The following is an 18,232-nucleotide window of genomic DNA, read 5'->3' on the forward strand; positions in this document are numbered from 1 at the left end:
GTCGCAGACGTTTGTAAATTTTGTGTGACGGACACAAGGGTGTTTGTTACTGTACTTTTCTGTATTTTTACAACAATTCGTATTTTTTTTTTAAAAGAAACTGGGGAAAATGTCACCTAAGTGAATATTTTTAGTTCAAAAATTTTGTAAACTTAGCTGTCATCATTCCAGGCAGCCACAACCCAGGAAATTCAGTCCTTGGTGGTTCCAGAACTACTTCCGTGCCCCTTAAAATTCTGAAGAGGAAAAGAAAGATGGACAAGTGAGGAGGGGCTTGGCAGGAGGGCTTGGGGAAGGGGATGGAGTGATCATCATCTCCTGAAAAATAAACCTTGTTGCTTTGTAAATATAAACCCATTTCTCTTCTGCGGGGCTGAGCCCCAAAGGCTGAGTGAGTGTCTTTGTCACACGGTGGGAGGAAGCAGGGCCGAGGGCAATTTCTTGCTTTGGAAATGCATGGAATGGGGACTGGGCAGGTGATGATCAATAGATTAGAAGGAATCACCAGTAGCTGGCTGGGCCGGGACAAAAGCCGAGAGCGAGGGCGAGGGCGAGGGCGAGGGGAGGGACAGACAGAGACCAGGACGCTCTGACCTTTTCCTAAGCGCTTCGGACGCCTCGGAGAGTCTGTCTAAATGCAAAGCTGCTCCGGCTGCCCTTAGCTCAGAAAACGCTAGCAGAGAGGAGGCTGGTGGTTAGCGGGAGAAGAAAAAATCGCCGGTCCCCCGCCCCAGACCGCCCGCCTCGCGGAAACGGACGCGCTGCCTGGGGTGGCGCAGGGCCACAACCCAGGGCCCGCCGGCCTGTGGGAGCCCGAGGGGTGGGGACCTCGTGGCTGAGACAGGAGGCGAGGGGCGGGAGAGCGGGGTCCAGCTGCTGACCCCGTGCTCCGGGCGGGCCAGCTGGGCCCTTGGAGAGGCAGGCGCGGCGCAGGGCGCACGGTGTCGGCCTGCCCCTCGCGGTGTCCAGCATCCTTCGGATCCCCCCAGTGGTCCCCCAGCCTCGGCCCCGGGGCGCAGGGGCCGCTTCCGGGAGGAGCAGCCAGACCCTGCGACCACGTGGGCCCGGGCACCCAGTCCACGTCGCGCCCAGCCACGGGAAGGGGGTGGACGCCTCCTTCGCGATGAAAACTCCCCCCTTGGGCCTCGTAGAACAAGAGCTTCTGGCCAGGATTCCGGTCTCCTCTCCTGCTCCGCACTCTCCAGCAACCCGGCCGCGGCCGCTGGGGAAGCGCCGTCGCCATCGAACCACGTAGCCTGCACTTGCTGCAGCAGCGACTTGCCGAGGACCGCACGCGGCGCCCCTCCACCACGCGCGCCCCCGCCTGGGGGGAGCCTGGGGGTGGGGGTCAGCGCCCACCTTCTGGAAGACTGAGCCTGGGCCCCCAGGCAGCACCAATGCTTTCTGGGCCCTCTCGGAGCGCCTCCCCCCCACCCCAGCCTGGGAGGCGCACCCTGAGTGGCCTGCGCCCCTTGGAAACTTCTACTGGAAGGTGGCCGGACGCTCCTCCCTTACCTGGGCGCAGGCGGGCTGCCGGTGGGTCCCAGCCTCGCCGAAAGAAGTTCAACGCCCCCTCTAGACACCAACTGCCACCCTGTCCGCTTGCTCACCCCAGATAGTTCTCAGGAGGAAAACACATTTCCCCAGAAGGAAAAGGAGAGAGGAAGAATCTGCATTTTGAAGATGAACTATTCATGTCGATTCTACAGATCTGTCGTGATGGACTTTTCCTTTCGAAAACGCACGTGTTTCAGTGCCTAAAAGACTAATTAAATAAAGCACAGGTTGACCTCCCTGGGTTGAGACGAGTTTGAGTCAGACTATATGCCCCTCCACGCCCCCATCGGGGATTCTGCAGGGGGCTGCTCTCCGCCTCCTGAAACGACAACAACAAACAACAACAACAAAGCTACTGCGCCTTGGGAAACGAAACCAGAACAGCCGAAATCCAACCAAAGCGTACATGGGCACAAACGTTCTGCTTAGGGACACTTACCTGTCTGGGTGAAAGCTCCAGTAACAATTATTTCATTTCATTTTTTTCTTTTTTCTTGGGTGGGGGTGGGGGTGGGGTTGTGGGACAAGCCAAATTGGTAAATAGTTACCGGGAAAATATCTAGATCCTCTGAATAAAAAAAAAAAGAAAAACCACAGGCCCATGCAAATCTGTTTCTGCTATGCCTTTTACAATTCCTTATTTCGAGGGAGAGACACACACTCACATACACAATTTACTGGTGCCTGGGGAAACGTTAAAACACATTTCAGGGCCTAGCTAAATAGAAATGCACTCTAAAAACACAGACACAGTATTTGGTTTTATCTGTTGCAAAAAAAAAATGTATTTGATTACTTGAGTAAAATTACAGTATCTCTGTTGTTAGTAAGTATTAAATGTTAAAGAAATTGGACCCCCCTTCCTTTCAACTTTCCAAGAAAGTGCATGTAACAGTCCAATTTTTTTTCTTCCATACCTAATACAAAATAAACAAACACTATACCTGCTCTCTTGATCAAGAAGCATTTGCTCTTGTAAGGAACATATGTACATTCTAATGAAAGTGATATTTCTTACTGTATATACAGAGAATCTACATTTTCTCCACTGAAGTTTGTTCAAGATGCTATACTTAGCAGCATTGTGAAATTCCAGCACAGGTCTTCTATCGTGAATATACCTACAAGGCAAAATGTTACGTCTCAGTTTCAACTACCAAAACAACACTTGTATTTTCTCTAGAGAATTCTGCGTGCTTATTACTGTACAGAAACCTATGAACATTGAGGACGACTCAAGTAAAAAGCACGATACAAATAGCAGTTCAAAACGGAAATGGTCAAATCTACCAAAAAAAAGAAAAAAAAAAAAAGGCAGATCGAATTTTAGAATCAAAATCAAAAACAAAAAAACAAAAACAAACCCCAAAAAACAAAAACCGACCCTTTCGAGGAACCACACTGTTCAGTCTGTACTTCTAGTCCCTTCCTTAATTCTGTTTTGAAACATTAGACAATGTGTTTGCTGATAAAATTTTCCAGCAGGATCAAAGTGTACATTTATATACAGACTTTATTAGAGATCTAATGCATCACGGAGGCATTGCATCAACACCAGATTCATATTAAACTGGATATAGAAAATAAGTTAATGCCAGATTAAGACCGCCTAGCAGGGCAACTTGCAATTGCCATAAATGTTACAGCAAGTTTACAGCACTCTAGTCAATTAGTATTTAGTCCAAAATACAGAAGACCAAAGTTAAACGCTTGCCTCCTGTTTGCAAAGCAAGGTTATATCACTAATAAATAAGCTTTCTTAGAACTCTAGAAGTTGAACAAGGTACAAAAGAATGTCTTCAGAAGGTGGCAGTTCAGAGAGATGGGGGCGGGGGGGCGGGGGGCGAGGAGGAGGAGGCGACTGTGGGGCTCGCTCCGCTCCGGACAGGAGTCCTCCTTCTCCGGCCCGAGTCGCTCTAACTGGTGACGATCTCTTTGCTGTCCTCCACGAAGCGGGTGAAGCGGAAGCCGGCCCCGCTCTCGCTGCCTGCCATCTTCTCCAGGCCGGCCAGGGGCGCCCCGGGCTCCGCGTTCTGGAGCTTCTCCAGGTTCCCCGTCAGCCCGCTCAGGGGCGAGCTGCTCCCGCTGCCCAGGCTCCCGGGCATGGGGGGGAGGCCGCCGTTCTGGATGACGGAGATCTCGTTGGCCTTCATGGCCAGCCCGTTGGACAGGGCCGCCGCGTACTGGTTCCAGAAGCCGGAAGGGTCCCCGCTTCCTGACCTTGCCGCCAGATCCTTCTGGAACATTTCCGGGAACTTGACGGGATTGCCTCCTAGAAACGTCATGGGGCCGTCCACAGAGAGCCGCCGGCCGCGCCGGGCGGGGGTGCTGTTCCACATGTGGGTGCCCATGTGTACCTGGGAGGACACGGGGGGCGGGAGGGGAGAGAGGAAGGGAGAGGCTTAGTGGCTGACTCTGTCTCACTCACGTCCCAACCACAGTCGGCAAAGCAAGTGGCCTTGCTGTCTGTCCTGATCACGTGCCAGACAGTGGAAAAGGTAAAGGGGACCCCCACGCCCCGCGCCCAGTAGTAACCTGTTGGCTCTCTGCAGTCCCCGGCGGCCGCCCGTCTTCCTGGGCCACCGTCCATTACTTACTCTTTTTATTACCCGCATTTAGCTTCGAATGGCCTCCGGCGAGCCAGTCGGTCGCAGCTAGCTCCTCTCAGGGTTAGAATCGTTACGTCCACTCTCATTGCAGTGGTAAATATTGTATCTGACACCCTCTCCCCTATCAATGTCCTTTTCAGGTGGGAAGACAGAACCCCTCACCGACTGCCCACTGGAGGACAGGCGCATGGAGGCAAATGCCAGAGAGTAATTATTCATCTCGCATTACCGGCAGCGATCTCTAGAGAAATACTCTGTCAACAGAAAAATGTACACGGGACGAGAGCCCAACTGTTGCTGTAGAACCTAAGCATATTTGCTTAATTTCCAACACCTATCCGCAGGAAGCGTTGTCTAATCAATTATCATAATACCCATTAGCAGAGGGGTGACGTTACGGTGTTTAGGAAAACAAACCATGCTGGACTGCGTAGCCGGCCAGGGGAGAGAGAGACGCGCGCCGAGGCGGACGGCCACCCTTCGTGGGAGGGGCGGCTCGCAGGCCACAGGGAGGCTGGAGGCTTTAATCGATACCCCGTGGCCAGGCCTGGCCCGGCTGTCTTCCTCGCTAGGTGATGCAATTCATTTGGTGCGCTTAGCGAGACAAAGGAGACGGGCTACTGTTTCGCTCAGGGACCAAATGACTCAACGCGGTCTGACAGTCGGCCAGCCGCAGCCTGCCCCGGTGCCCACCACGACCCTGACCCGCCCAGGCAGCCTCGTTCCTCCACGGTCGGCCACGTGCAGCAGGCCCCTGGCGAGGCCTTCCTCCCCGGCTGGCGGAGGGCATGCATCGCAACCCGTGACGGGCGAGGGGGGCGGGGAGGGGCTGCTGGGCGGCCGGGCGCGGTGCAGGTGGGGCGAGGTACCTTAAGATTGCCTTTCGTCGTGAAGGCTCTTCCACAGATAGTGCAAGCGAAGGGTTTCTCTCCAGTGTGAGTTCTCTCGTGGATCTGCAGGGCGCTCGACGACGAGAAGGTCTTGCCACACGTGTTGCAGTAGTGCTGTTTGGGGGTTCTCCTGGGCAGCGCTGGCAGCAGGACCGGGGACGTGGCGGAGGACGACAGAGGCCCGGAAGGGACGTGACCGGCGGGGGTGTCCTTCCCATCCTGAGGAGTCACATGCACAAAGCCGTTGACCTCTGTTTTGATGAGAGATGACAGGGAGGTGGCGGGAATCCCCGCCGAGTTCTGATTGGGGCCGAGGCTGGAACTGGGCTCAAAGAGCTGTGACGGGAGATCTCGCATCTGATGTGTCAACATGTGCTGCTTCAAATTACCCTTTGTGGAAAAGCCACGATTGCAAACTGTGCAAATAAACGGTCTCTCTTTGGTATGACTTCTGTAGTGAATGTCCAAGGCACTCTGACAAGCAAAGGTTTTGCCGCAAATGTCGCAAGCGGTGTTTTTAAATTTACCCCGGTCTCTGAAAGGGAAGAGGATCCCCAAAGAGTCTTCTTTGACGATCTTCTCTGCGTGACTCGATGTCAAATCTAAAGCCCCGCCGTGCACTGGGGTGGGGGACAGCCCGTTGGCGAACTCGCCTGGTACTGCTCTCTGCGGCTTCTCCTCCACGCTGGGCGACTTGTGGAATTCCTGGGTGCTGTTGGACGGGGACAGAGCCTGCATGGAAGAGGTAGACTCCGAGGCGGCCGGGCTGCCAGCACTCTGGCTCTCCACGTCGCCGCCCACCGAGGACGAGTCGTTGGTCAGGACGTCCCCCTCGACCGACCCGTTCTCCACGGACTTCAGGCTGGCCTGCAGCTGCTCTGCCAGGCCGGCGTTGATCATCTTCATCTGGTTTTCCAGAGCGGCGATGCTGGACATCTCCAGGGGCAAAGGCGAAGAAGGCAGGCTGTCCTGGGACGCGTCCGCGGACTTGGGCGTGTCCGGGATGCTGCCCTCGGGACAGTCCTCCATGTTCTCGTCGGAGAAGGTGTCTAGGTCGTCGAAGGTCTTCTCGTCGAAGGAGCCCGTGTCGGACTCCATGGACTCCGGGTAGCCGTCGGGGACGGGCGTGTTGGGGATCTGGCCGCCCATGTGCATGCGGATGTGCTGCTGCAGCACCACGGCGTTGGTGAACTTCTTCTGGCAGATGGGGCAGGAGTGCTGGACGCGGAGCGGGGGCACGGCGCGGTGCACGCTGTAATGGGTCTTGAGGTTCCCTTTCGTGGTGAAAGCCCGGCCGCAGATCTTACACTTGAAGGGCCTCTCCCCGGTGTGCGTCCGGTAGTGCATCTTCAGGGCGCTCTGACAGCTGAGGACCCGGTGGCAGATGATGCACTCGTTGGGGTCGGTGGCCTTCTTGTCAATGTTCTCTACCAGTTGCTGCAGCTTGGACGTCTCGGACGCCTGGGCCGAGTCCAAGAGCCCCCCGAAAGGGAACTTGGCCTTGAACTGCTCGGACATGAGCGGCAGCAGGGGGTTGGTGAACGCGGCGGCGCCTGCCGGGCCGCCGTCCGCCGCGGCCGGGGAGCTCAGGGAGCTCAGGGAGCTGCTGCCCGTGGCCTGGGCCGCGCCGCTGATCGTGCTGTTCTCCTCGCTTTTGCCACCGGAGGGGGGCGCCGTGGACCCTTCCGCTTCCTCCGGGAGCCCGCCCAGGTTTCTCGTGCCGGGCTCGGGGGCCCCGGAGTCACTTTTGACAGAGCCCGGGGGGCTGGCTGCAGAGTGGCTGATGGGGATGGGGGCTGGCTCTTCGGTCTTGATGAAGGGCGTGAGGCTCGGGAGGGTCGGGGGCAAGGGCAGGCCGACCGAAGTGGTGAGGGTGGGCAGCACGGGTTTGGTGTCCAGCCAGCTGGTGACCGGCTTTTCCGGGGGAATGGACATGCCGTAAGGGATGCCGGTACTGGTGGGGATGCTGTCCAGGTGCTCGGGCACGGGGTAGGGGTTCATCTGGATGTGGGGGTACTTCTCTTTGTGGCGCTGGAAGTGGACTTTGAGGTTGCCCTTGGTGGAGAACCTGTTCCCGCAGACGTTGCACTTGAACGGCCTCTCGCCCGTGTGGGAACGCAGGTGGATCTGCAAGGCACTGTCGCTCCCAAAGACCTTCGCACAGAACCTGCACTTGTGTTTGAAGAACGCCTCGTCGGAAGTGCTTTTCGCTTCGAAGGCGGTGACATTTGGTGGCTTGCTTTTTCTTGGCTGGGCCAAGGCAGACAAGGAGTTTAAATCCTCTGCAGTTGTCCCGAGGTTGGGCAAAGGGCTGGGGAAAACCGAGTTAGCAGGGGCCGGCTGAGGTAGAAGTGGATTAGACGCAGGACTTAGTAAGCTGCTTATTGCGAAAGCGGGCGAGGACGACGCCGAGACCGCCGGGTTGCTGGCATGGGAGGCACCAGCGCTTGAAGCCACTTTTTCCGAGGACGGGGTGGTGACCGCTGCCGCCAGGATGCTGACGTGGGGGGAAGAGCCGCTGTTGGGTGGAATGATGGTGTGGCCGGGACTGCTCTGAGGTAGCTGGACTGGGGGTAACTGTTTCACACCGCTGATGCTGGCAGATTGGCTGGCGAGGCTCTGTGCTAATCCAGCTGCTGCCGCCAGCTGCTGGGATAAATGGGAGCTTAGTGTGGACAAGGGGTTGGCAGATGTTCGTAAAGTACCTTGAGAAGGACTAGAAGATGTTGGCAAGTCTGCGTTCTGCGACGCCAACAGCAGTATTTGGTGACGAATCTGTTCGATCAGCTGCAGCTGGTGGACCTGCTGCTGCTGCAGGGCTAAGAGCTGCTCCATGAGGGCGGGCACGGCCAGCTTGCCCCCCGAGGCCCCACTGCACCTCGCTTCCTGGGAGAACTGGGCCACCGCCACCTTGGTGCTCTGGAGGTTCTCGATGATGACGTTGCTGTTGATCACGGAGAAGTTGCCCAGTGTCGTCAGGTCCCCGAGTTGAGGTAGAGACGTTGTGATGGCTGAGGTACCTGTGGAGGAGCTGCCGCTGCAGCCGGGGGTGGCACCGCCGCCGCCGCCGCCTCTGTCAGCCCCCGGGGCCTCCACCTCCATGGACTCGTCTCCGTCGGGTCCGCGGTGCTCCGGAAGGTCGCGGCAGTCTGCCTGCTCTGTTTTGTTAACCGTGTCATTCATCTGTTCCTCGGGGTGAGCGGAAGGGGGGCTGGGGGACGTTTCAGGTGGGGAGACTGGACTTTCACTGACGATTAAAACTAATTGATTTTTAGTACAGTTCTTCTTGTGGAGCAGAAGATCTGATAATTCAAAGAACTCGGCACAGCACCGGCCACAGACGTGGGCGTCCTTGTTCTTAGTGGGGCGATTTGGTTGTCCTTTCTCTGCGTCTCCTGCAAACATCGAAAGACTCAGGGTTAGGAAGGAAGCCAGGACACACGCGGTCACCTATGACTTCAAAAAAAAAAAAAAAAAAAAACGGAAAAGGAAAAAAGAAAATGAAAGCGGCTGATCAATTGTTTTCCACCCGCCAAACTCAAAACTATCACCCTTCGAACCAGTCAACGTCACCTAAGAACATTCATAATTACATTTTAAGGGTGTTGGAGGAATTCCTATCCGTCTGGTCTCTCAGAGAGCCATGGCCTTCAGATAATCCATCAAAATATAAAATACTATGAACTGAAGACATTGGTGCATAATGAAATTCCATAGCTAAGTATTGATTTCCAATATTTTGCACACCTTATTGTCTACTCATCCAGAGAGGGTCCAGCAGCCATTCTGAGGACTTATTAGGCTTCTGAGTTTCTGTCAACCTTATTCATTTTCAACCGATTCAAAGATATCTGTGACAGTTAGTTCTGTCACTAAACTAATTTGTAGTCATTCAGGTTCCAATCAGTTGTTGACAAGGAGGGGGGGAGGAAATGCATATCACCAAGCTGAAGACTGACAACTCGAAAATCACCTCCAGCCCCTACCTAGAACCCGAGCTAAGTCTGATCCGTGACAAACACACTTTAGTCACATCTCAGTAACAAATCCTCCAGACTGTTTCTCAAGATCCAGTTGAATACAAAAGAGACAGCAACACACACACACACACACACACACACACACACACACACACACAATGAAGAGAAACACAATGACCATAATCCGTTACAAGGTCTGCCTGGCATCTATATATCACCCTGTGGCATGTTTATTTTTAAAATTAAAGAATGCAACCCTGACTACCCCTCCACTAAACAACGAATATAAGCCACTAGGCTCCAAATAGCAACATCATGCCTCTAAATATTTCATCAAAAGTGCTCTTTATATCTATAAAACTGGCACGAGATTTACATTTCTGATTAAACATCAACTCAAAGAAGGATGTGCCGTTAAGTGGAAGTGAAGGAATAATTCTTAGTTTGGAGTTTGGAAATGCTTTGCCGGTCTCCTTGTCTGAATGCCTTTAAAAACAGTTTGCTCTTAACTGTTATCAATTGTTTAGCAGATTGTCCTGAACCTTTCATTATAAAAATCCCTTTATTTCATGTTTGTTTCCACTGGTTGCTCAGATTTCTTCTCACTAAGATCCATTTGTAAATTAAACATAAAAATCTCCAACTCCAAGCTAACGTTCTATTCGAAGACAGGATGGCGCCCCATTGTTTGCCCAGCATGGGGAACACCAACTTCTGTTGTACAAATGGTGTGTGGTCATCTCCGAAGGCTGTGAAAAAAAAAAAACTGTTTAATTCAAGGATTACCTCCCTGCATGCTTTTCTGCAGAACTGAGTCAGATAATAGTTAGTTTCCATGACTTCCAAATTGAATCTCCCAGAAAAGTTGCAGGGGGAAAAAAAAAAAAAGAAAAAAAAGAAAAAAAAGAAAAAGAAAACCTAATTGCAAATATGAATAAATACAAAATCAAATGCTGCTTTTTCGGTAAACTTGAGTCAACTCAAAAGAGACAGCCGTTGGCCTTTTTGTAGTGAACATCAAAAACAAAACAACAAAACAAAACAAAACAACATACAAAAAAAACAAAAAAAAACAAAAAAAAAACGCCCCTTGAGTTTGTTTTGCATTCCAGAAAATATAATTAATACCTAAATGCTAACTTCTAAAAATTCCTCAACTCTATTTGCCTTGAGTGATGTCGAAGTTGATTAAACCCTGGTCAAGTATGCCAAACGTATGCGTGCTTTATTCACTGGGAGTGTTATTTGAGCAGCTAAGTTATACTTAACAAGGGAGCTTTCCTAATACTCATCTTTTAATCTCCACCAGGGTATGGTGCAAAATGCATTAACAGTACCAAACACATCTCAGTCGCAGCAGAAAATACCAATAAGGATTCTGTTTTAATTTAATGTTTAATCATCCTAATTGGTAACCGGATTCCTATGTACATTCGAGGTGCTGTTTTAAGCAATTTCTGTCTCTCTCTCTGCCTTAAAATAATATAAACAAAATATTAAACGAAATTCGCTAAAGTTATGTTGCTTAACTTGGGACAAAAATAATGTGACAAAAATTCTGTTTAAAGCTTCTTATTTTGACAACCAATTTTAAATGATGCATCCATTTCAGATGCTTATTTTAAACTAGGAAATGCAATTCCTAATATATTCAACAGAAATGTTATTTCTTTCTCTTTGCACATTTCCATATGTAATGGTTATGTTTCCATCTACTTTTACAGCCAATTATGAAGGAACAAAAGCTATTCTGTTTGTTCACACATTTTCAACAAAATGCATTAAAACTATTATGTCAGCATGTTCTATTAAGCTCTGCATTCAGTGGAAAATACTTTTCAACCAGCTCACATTTATCAAAACATAAAGCCACTTTAAAACACAGTTTTGCTTGGTCAGCTGGGCTTAGACAAATAATGACAGATTCAGAACTAAATAACTAGCAAGGGAAATCAGAAAACTGACTTCATCAATTGTACACATTACAATGTAGTTGCTTCAAATATTTAGCACATCTGTGCTCACGATTAAAGGGCATTTTAATTCTTTGTAACTTGCAAACATCTGATATTCTCATAATATATAGAGAAAATAAAAAGAAGGTTACTTTCCAGGGTTTAGCCGATTATTACTTTCCTGTACTCAAATTCTACATTTGTGCTGCTTCAAGACTCACTTGAGAATTTTCAAGTTTTTCAACCTGAACCTTTTTATATTTAGGATTGTGCTAACTGGACAGAAAATATAGATGCTTAAAAATAAATGCCTGCTTGCTTCTAAGAAAGAGACCGTGTTAAAAACGCTGCCCATATTTTAGCTTAGATTTTCACAGCATTTTATAATAAGCTGACATTTGATCTCACTGTAGAGTCGACTAATTTAATTTCCTGATGTTTATGAACATACCCCCCTCCAAAAAAATTCCTGGTATCTATTTTGATTTATCTCAAAAGCAGGTGTCGCTACACTGTAATAGTTCTTAACTTTAATTCTATCTGCATTCTGAACAGAATTCCAATGAAACAGCTTTGGAAAAAAACAAAACAAAACATGAGCACTACTTTGAATCTTTAACTACTAAAGGGAATATGTTAAGTAGTAATAAGACACGCACTCACACAAACTAAGATGTTCTAATTCATTTTTCCAACGGCTACCTTGTATTTCTCTGAATAAACTGTTACATAGGATTGCAACTGGTGACCCCATTATAGTAAATACAGTTGCCTCGTTCCCTGTACTATGGTGAAAATAACATCCCGGTTCCTTTTCTGTGGATTTTGCATACAAATTAATTTTGTGATCTGGGTCAGATAGGAAGATTTAAGAAGCAGTGGTTTTCTAAGTATGTACACACAAAAAGACATTTGGAATTTTCTGAGGGTTTGGGGGGAGGGAAATGGGGGGAAGGTGGTCTTACAGCTCCATCCAATTTATACGAAAATCCCCAAAGTCTCGGTTCTTTTTGTACTATTTAGGTACTTGATGCCCAGTTCAAATCGGTCAGTTTTTCATCATCTGAACCAAACATTGCAGAATAGGAGGCAGAAAATTGAAGTGTTCCAGGATATCTGTCTACTGAGAAAACAAAAATAAAACTATGCCCCACACAGCCAGCCAGGGGAAAAAAAAAAAAAAAACCAACCAAAAAAAAAAAACCCCAAAGCAAAACAAAACACTACTACTGCATTTAGTTTTCTGTTTTGGAGGTTCTCAGAGAGAGCCTTCACTTACCTGCCCTTGCCTAAGATCACATTAACATTTTTAATAGAACCTCTTGTGATGGTGGTTTTGGAGCCTGTAATTTTCGCAGGCTGTTCCTTTTCGTGGGCCAATTTAGAAAGGCTATCACAAACATTTTTGATTGATCGGTCTTTTATCTTTTATCTTTTTTTTTTTTTTTTTTTGCACAGACCTGGGAAAAGCCTGAACCTGACTGCCCAGCTTCAGATTCCAGAGAAATTTTAAACACTGCAACATATGCTGTGCATATTTTCTGTAATGTCTTAAGTTTCCTCTATGTAATATGCAACCGATGACAAATGTACTGGCACCTTCGAGTTTTCTCAGTGTTCTGACCCAGATCTGGGGATTCTTGATGCGAGAATACACGTGAAATCTTCGAAAAAATAACCACATCGGATAAGACGCTCCTTTTAAAGTACTGATACGAGCCCACCGAAGGTACATGAGAAATGAAAGGGGGAACTGTCTTCCTCTTGGATAAATCAAACTGAACACTAGATGGGGTCCCAGTTGCAAGGGTTTGTTCAAAAACTTCTTTGTGGCTTTCCTATTCCAGTGACGCGTAAAAGAGAGACTCCTTAAGGCGAGATCTAAACTTCGACTACATAAACATTGGCAAAGGCACAAGAAACTAAATCCCTGTTGTTTGAGGGTAAAACTGAGCTATGGGAACTACCTGTCAATCTTCCCCTTTGGGGGTCTGGCATCTGAGGGTGACAGGGGAATAAGGTTAGGAAAAGAAGCCAAGCTGATAAGGTGAAACTAAAATAAACTACTAACTTCCTGCTAAGTGACTAGCAAGACTCAATTTGGGGGTCACTGGGAAGATACTGAAGGACATATTATGATCTGGACCTTGTCACCTTTGCATGGGAGGGGGCTAGCAAAGGTTAAAACAGCCCGACACATCTAAGTTTTCTAAAGCCTGGCACACAGACTTTTTTCTTTTGCGGGGGAGGGGTGGCGGTTCTTAGGATAAATTACCGTCTCCTTCGCTGAACTGCTAAATTACTTCGGTTTGGATAATCTAAGAATATTCTGGAAGACATGGCTAGCTGCACCAGGATGTGTTTTAGAAAAACCGAATTCAGACTGCAGGAGAAATTTGGTTCTGGTTACTATATAGAGCTTGGCTTTTAACAATTTCAAAAAAAAAAAACTTAGAAAACTAACTAGTCTACCAATTTCTTCCCCAGATTCCCAGTGAGATTTCCACATTAAAAAAATGTAGGTTTCTGCCTTCGAAAGGGCTCTTGGTACAGAAAACTTGCTACCTGCAAACACAAGAAAGAAATGAAACAAAGTCCCCTAAGAATTACCTATAAATTGGCACTTGTGCCCATAAACTATAGGAGAAAGCTGACGTAAAATACACCGCAAACATTCAGTATCACAAATTCACTGTCACATACTCTCCCATGTCCAAATATACTTTGCTTGTTTGTGTGTTTGGTTTTTTTTTTTTTAATGTTTTAGGACGTATGTACAGCCAGAAGCAACCCCCCAGTTTGTATTTTTTCATTCAGAATCTTTCATTATGCCACAAACTTAAAATAGGCCCGATTAAACATAAATTCTTTCCAACTGCCTTATCTTGCAGGTGTCGGTTTTTCATAAAAAAAAAAAAAGCAGTTCATTTTAGTTCTCTCTAACCTTTTGGGCCCAGAAACCGATGTGTTGCCATTAAGCTGCTGACGATGAGTAAATTATTTTGGTAAATAATAGAATTTCGTTATTAATGTAAATAAGAGGAATTTTGATGATACTTTGCATGACAGTGAGTGTTTTATCTGCAGTTCATGATGTTTTTATCTTTCTTCCCATATTATTTTTTTCTCGGAAAAAAAATGAGCACCAAAATACTTTCTTAATAAATGAATGGAGTCTGAATGTGCCATCCATGCTGTTACCCAAGGAAAAAAGCACACACACACACACACACACACACACACACACACACACCTGAAATCCAAATTTCAAGCAAAGAATCCACATACAAAATCACTAGGCTCTAAAATTCTCTTTCCTCAGAATTCTTTTTCTCCGTAAATACTTTTTCCAACGGCGGTCATCTTTCTACAAGTAATTCAAGACTTGTTGAATATCATTTGAGAGAGAAGTCATATTCGCCATAATCTTGGTTTCATAAGAAATAGAAAAATCCCCAGATTTATTTTAGGTTGTTTCTGGTATTACAGCTTCACTGAAGTAGAATGAAAACGTGAACATTGTAAGATCCACCCAGCAATCTTCTTTCCCCTAACTTGCTCCCACGAAGTTCTCGGTGTGGCTGTTGAGCATGGCTGGGGTTGTCCTTGTGCACACACACACACACACACACACACACACTCCAACACACACATGCATGGCACCCGGCACAGCAGCCTCGGTTGCCTACAGCCTGGGGGGGTCGTGTTTTCAGGGTTTGCTGTAACTGGGGTTCACAAACTTTTCTAGGTTCTACCCTAGACGTTATAAAATCTGAAATGCTAGCACATGAGAGCATCAAGCAGATCTGATTTGGTAGGTCCCACATTGCATTTACCGCATTTTAAGAACATTTCAAGATTTTAAGAAAAAGGAATCGCATTGCTTAAGGTCTGTCTTCTGAAATTGAACCACCTTTTATCTACGTAAAATAAATAAATAAATAAATAAATAAGTAAATAAATGAATAAAAAAAAACCCAAACAAAACAAAACAAAAACCCAACAACTTCTTGAAGCCTGCGTCGTGTGGAGAGCACGGAGGTGGCTAAATCCACTGCAGAAAAGGCACTGACTTTTTGAAGGTAACTTTGAGACGTGTCACCAGTGCCCGGTCCCACTTATCTCACAGTTCTACCCAAATAAGAAGAGCTGGAGTGGGCAAGGCCCTCCTGTAAGTCAGACCTTGAGGAGGATTAGTTGTGTACTAATATTATTACAACACACTAAATCCTGTAACCCTATTACAGAATCTACCCTCTAGGCAGCTTCTCCCAAACTTATTGTTCAACCATGTAAAAAAACGGTCATAACCTAAAACCATTACTACCGAGGAGAAAGAGGGGGTGGGGGGAGGTGGGAAAGGGGCCGGGAGGGGAGTGTTTCCTACCGCGCCCCTGGCAGTTTACTGCTTCTTAGGACAATGAACCAGCCTTTGGGAATAAAAAAGGAAGAAAAAAGAAAGGAAGAAAGTAAAAGAAAGAAAGAAAAAAAAAGAAAAAAAGAAAGGAAACTTGATTCACTTAATTAACTTACCTCAAAGCTTGAATCAACTAGAAAAAAAACAAGTCTAATAAATAATAATGGTAAGAGGTGGTGAACCCCTTTTATGCTATGGCTTTATGAGAAGCCTGAACTATTAAAAATTCAGGATTTAGAAAGCGACAGGAGAAAGGCAAAGAGCAGGCAAGCATCGTTTCTCCGCGAAGCCTGAGTCTTCTTTCTTTTTGGGGGAAAATGTATAAAACCGGTACAGATTTACCAAAAAAAAAAGACTAAAAAAACTCTTTCTTCTCCAGTTTGTTTGGCGTTTCCTATATTCATTAACTTTAACAGTATCACGGTGCGGAAAGGTCTCACCAGAAACTTTAGGAAAGATGGGTGTGGGGGGCGAGGACACAAGAAACCAGCTGAGAAAACCCGGAAAAATATTCGCAGCTGCTGCAGCGGCCTGGGGTCATTTCGCCTCGATTTCCCTCGCGTGCCCGGCTTCGCCTGGGGTGGAAAGCGGGGGTCGGGGGCTCTTTTCAGCGGACTGAGAAATCGCAGAGACTCTGGGGTAAGGCTTGTTGCTTGACAAAGTACTGGGGTGGGGGACAAATACCGTAAACAATTTTTTCGATCGGTCTCAGTGCTTTCCAGTTTCTTACAGGTCCCCCCACCCCATGCCAGGGGCTCCCTTCTCGACTGCCAGGCGGGGTGAAGGAGCGGGGTCCCCTGGCTTCTCCGCGCCGGTCGCTGTGCCCCGGCCTCTGCTGGAAAGCAGGCCTCTGGGGAAGGACCGGAGCGCGGGGCCCGCGCGGCCGCAGAGTTCAGTGGACAGAGGTGGCGATCTCAGGGCCGCTGCTGAGCCCAGTAGGGGTCCAGAGCTCCCTCCTTGGTACCCCCAAATGCTGCCCGGGACTGGAGCATCCCGAGAGACACCCGGAGCCGCGGAGGCCGCGCCGGGGCCAGCCCCTCGTCCTCACGGTGCCCGCGGCAGCCCAAACCCGGCGCCGCTCCATCGCCTGCGGCGCGGGGCCTGGGAGCTCGGAGCCGAGCCCCTAAAGCGAAACACATTCGGAGACAAGGAGGCATTCGAGGTGTCCTCGGTCCGCACCCCGAATCCCCTGCCCGATCTCGCCCACTCTCGGCCTTAACTGCCTCACACAAACTTTGTTGTGGACTTGTTCCTTCCCTCCGGGACCCCGCAGTGGTCGCCTGCCTCGGTTTCAGGGGGACCGTCCTCTGGCTGGAGAGCCCCCGGCCCTGGAAACCGACCACGGCGACTCCTGGGACTGCGGGGTACCCCGACCCTCGGCGGGCGCCCGCCGAACGGAAAGATTTCTTGGGGCCGGGGTACCATGTGCTGGGAGGAAAGATGCGGGGAGAGACGTGGGCAGCCGGACCTGACGCTGCGCCCCATCCGCCTGCACTGGCTCGAGAGCGACCGGCCGCCGAGGTCCCTCCCGACCCCGCCGCGACCCCGGCGAGTGAGGCGCGGGCGCCCCGACACCGGTTCCCATCTTCTTGTAGCTCTGGACCCCCAAAGGCACCCCACGCGGGCGGCGCCGGCCCAGGTGGAGCGTGAGGGGGGGCGCGGGGCGCTACCTCCCCACGCCCCGAGTGCAGCACGGAGCACGCAGCCAACTTCCTCCGCGCCGGCAGCTGGGCCCGCGAGGCTGAGGCCCGGCCGGGGGCCCCCGGCGCCGCGCGGTGCGCCCCGGGCTCCGCTCCCCGGAAAAGCCGGCCGGCGTGCCCCCTCTCCTTCCCCGGGAGCACCCACAACTCCGCCAAGACCCTGCCCGGAGCAGTGTGTGTGCTTGTGTTTGCCTGCCCCGGGGCAGCGGGGAGCCCAGCGGAGGCAAATTGAAAATTAAAAAGAAAAAACCCCCCAAAACAAAAAGCAAAACCCGCGCCGAGTCGCCCAGGCGAGCGGGGCCGCGGTGGCGGCGGGGCGGCGGGCGCGGGGACCCGCCGCGTGTGCGTGGGTCCGGGTGTGCGTGAGTGTGAGCGCGCGTGTGTGTGTGTGTGTGTATGCGCGTGTGTCCGCGGCGCGGGCCGGAGCACTCACCATCTCGCCGGGGGAGCGAGGCCACTTCGGGGTCGGACTGGAAATGTTGAGGCTTCGCTTGCTTCCTCCGCGACATGCTGGCTCAAACATCAGCTGGGGCAGAATAAAAAATTACTAAAAAAAATCTTCTCAAAATTACGGAAATCGAGCGGCGGCGGCGGCGGCGGCTCCCCCCGCCCGCCGGCCCGCCCGCCCCCTCCCCGGCTCCCCGGCCCCGGGCGCAGCGCGCATGTGTCCTGCTATAATTATGATTATCAATAATGCATTGCGATTAATCATAGAGGGGCTCTTTGAAAGGCGATTGGCACCGGGCCAGCGCTATTCAAACCCGCTCGCCTTAATCAATTAGTTCGTGATTTGCTGCAGACCCCTGTCTCTCCGCGCGCTGGCCCAATAAGCCGGCCGCGGGGCTGGCTCTGCGCGCCGCGCCGCCGACACTCGGTTAACCCTGTTCGCGGCCGCCCGGGACTCCGCGGCCCAGCCGCCGGGGGCCGGCCTCCTCGCCTCGCCTCGCCTCCGCGCCCCGGGCGCCCGGGCCCGCGCCCCCTCCCTCCAGCGTACCCCCCCCAACCCCCCATCCCAGGCTGGGCCGATCCAAATTAGCATGCCCTCCCCGGAATGAAGCCTCCCGGGCGGGGGGTGGGGCCGGGCGGCGGGGGCTGGAGCCCCGGCTGCGGGCGCGCGGCGAACT

The 18,232-nt window shown here is 50.4% G+C and overlaps 1 protein-coding gene across 4 annotated transcripts in view; it reads right to left on the reverse strand.

Moving 5' to 3' along the window:
* Window positions 1-2,317: 2,317 nt before the first annotated feature.
* SALL1 (spalt like transcription factor 1) overlaps window positions 2,318-18,232 on the reverse strand; it is a 17,171-nt gene continuing 1,256 nt past the window's right edge. For 2 of the 4 annotated variants that reach the window (XM_039880856.1, XM_039880855.1), the window contains exons 2-4: window positions 17,542-17,634; window positions 5,036-8,451; window positions 2,318-3,914 (exon numbers count right to left, since the gene is read on the reverse strand). In XM_039880856.1, the coding sequence (XP_039736790.1) occupies window positions 3,474-3,914; window positions 5,036-8,451; window positions 17,542-17,617 (3,933 nt within the window). In that variant the 5' untranslated portion in view covers window positions 17,618-17,634 and the 3' untranslated portion in view covers window positions 2,318-3,473. Of the gene's footprint in view, window positions 3,915-5,035; window positions 8,452-15,524; window positions 15,727-17,541; window positions 17,635-17,909; window positions 18,051-18,232 lie in introns of those variants that run through there. The other 2 variants (XM_039880857.1, XM_039880858.1) reach the window with 2 other exon arrangements.

This window comes from Pteropus medius, unplaced genomic scaffold (assembly GCF_902729225.1).
Source record: "Pteropus medius unplaced genomic scaffold, Ma_sr-lr_union100, whole genome shotgun sequence".
NCBI lineage: Eukaryota > Metazoa > Chordata > Mammalia > Chiroptera > Pteropodidae > Pteropus > Pteropus medius.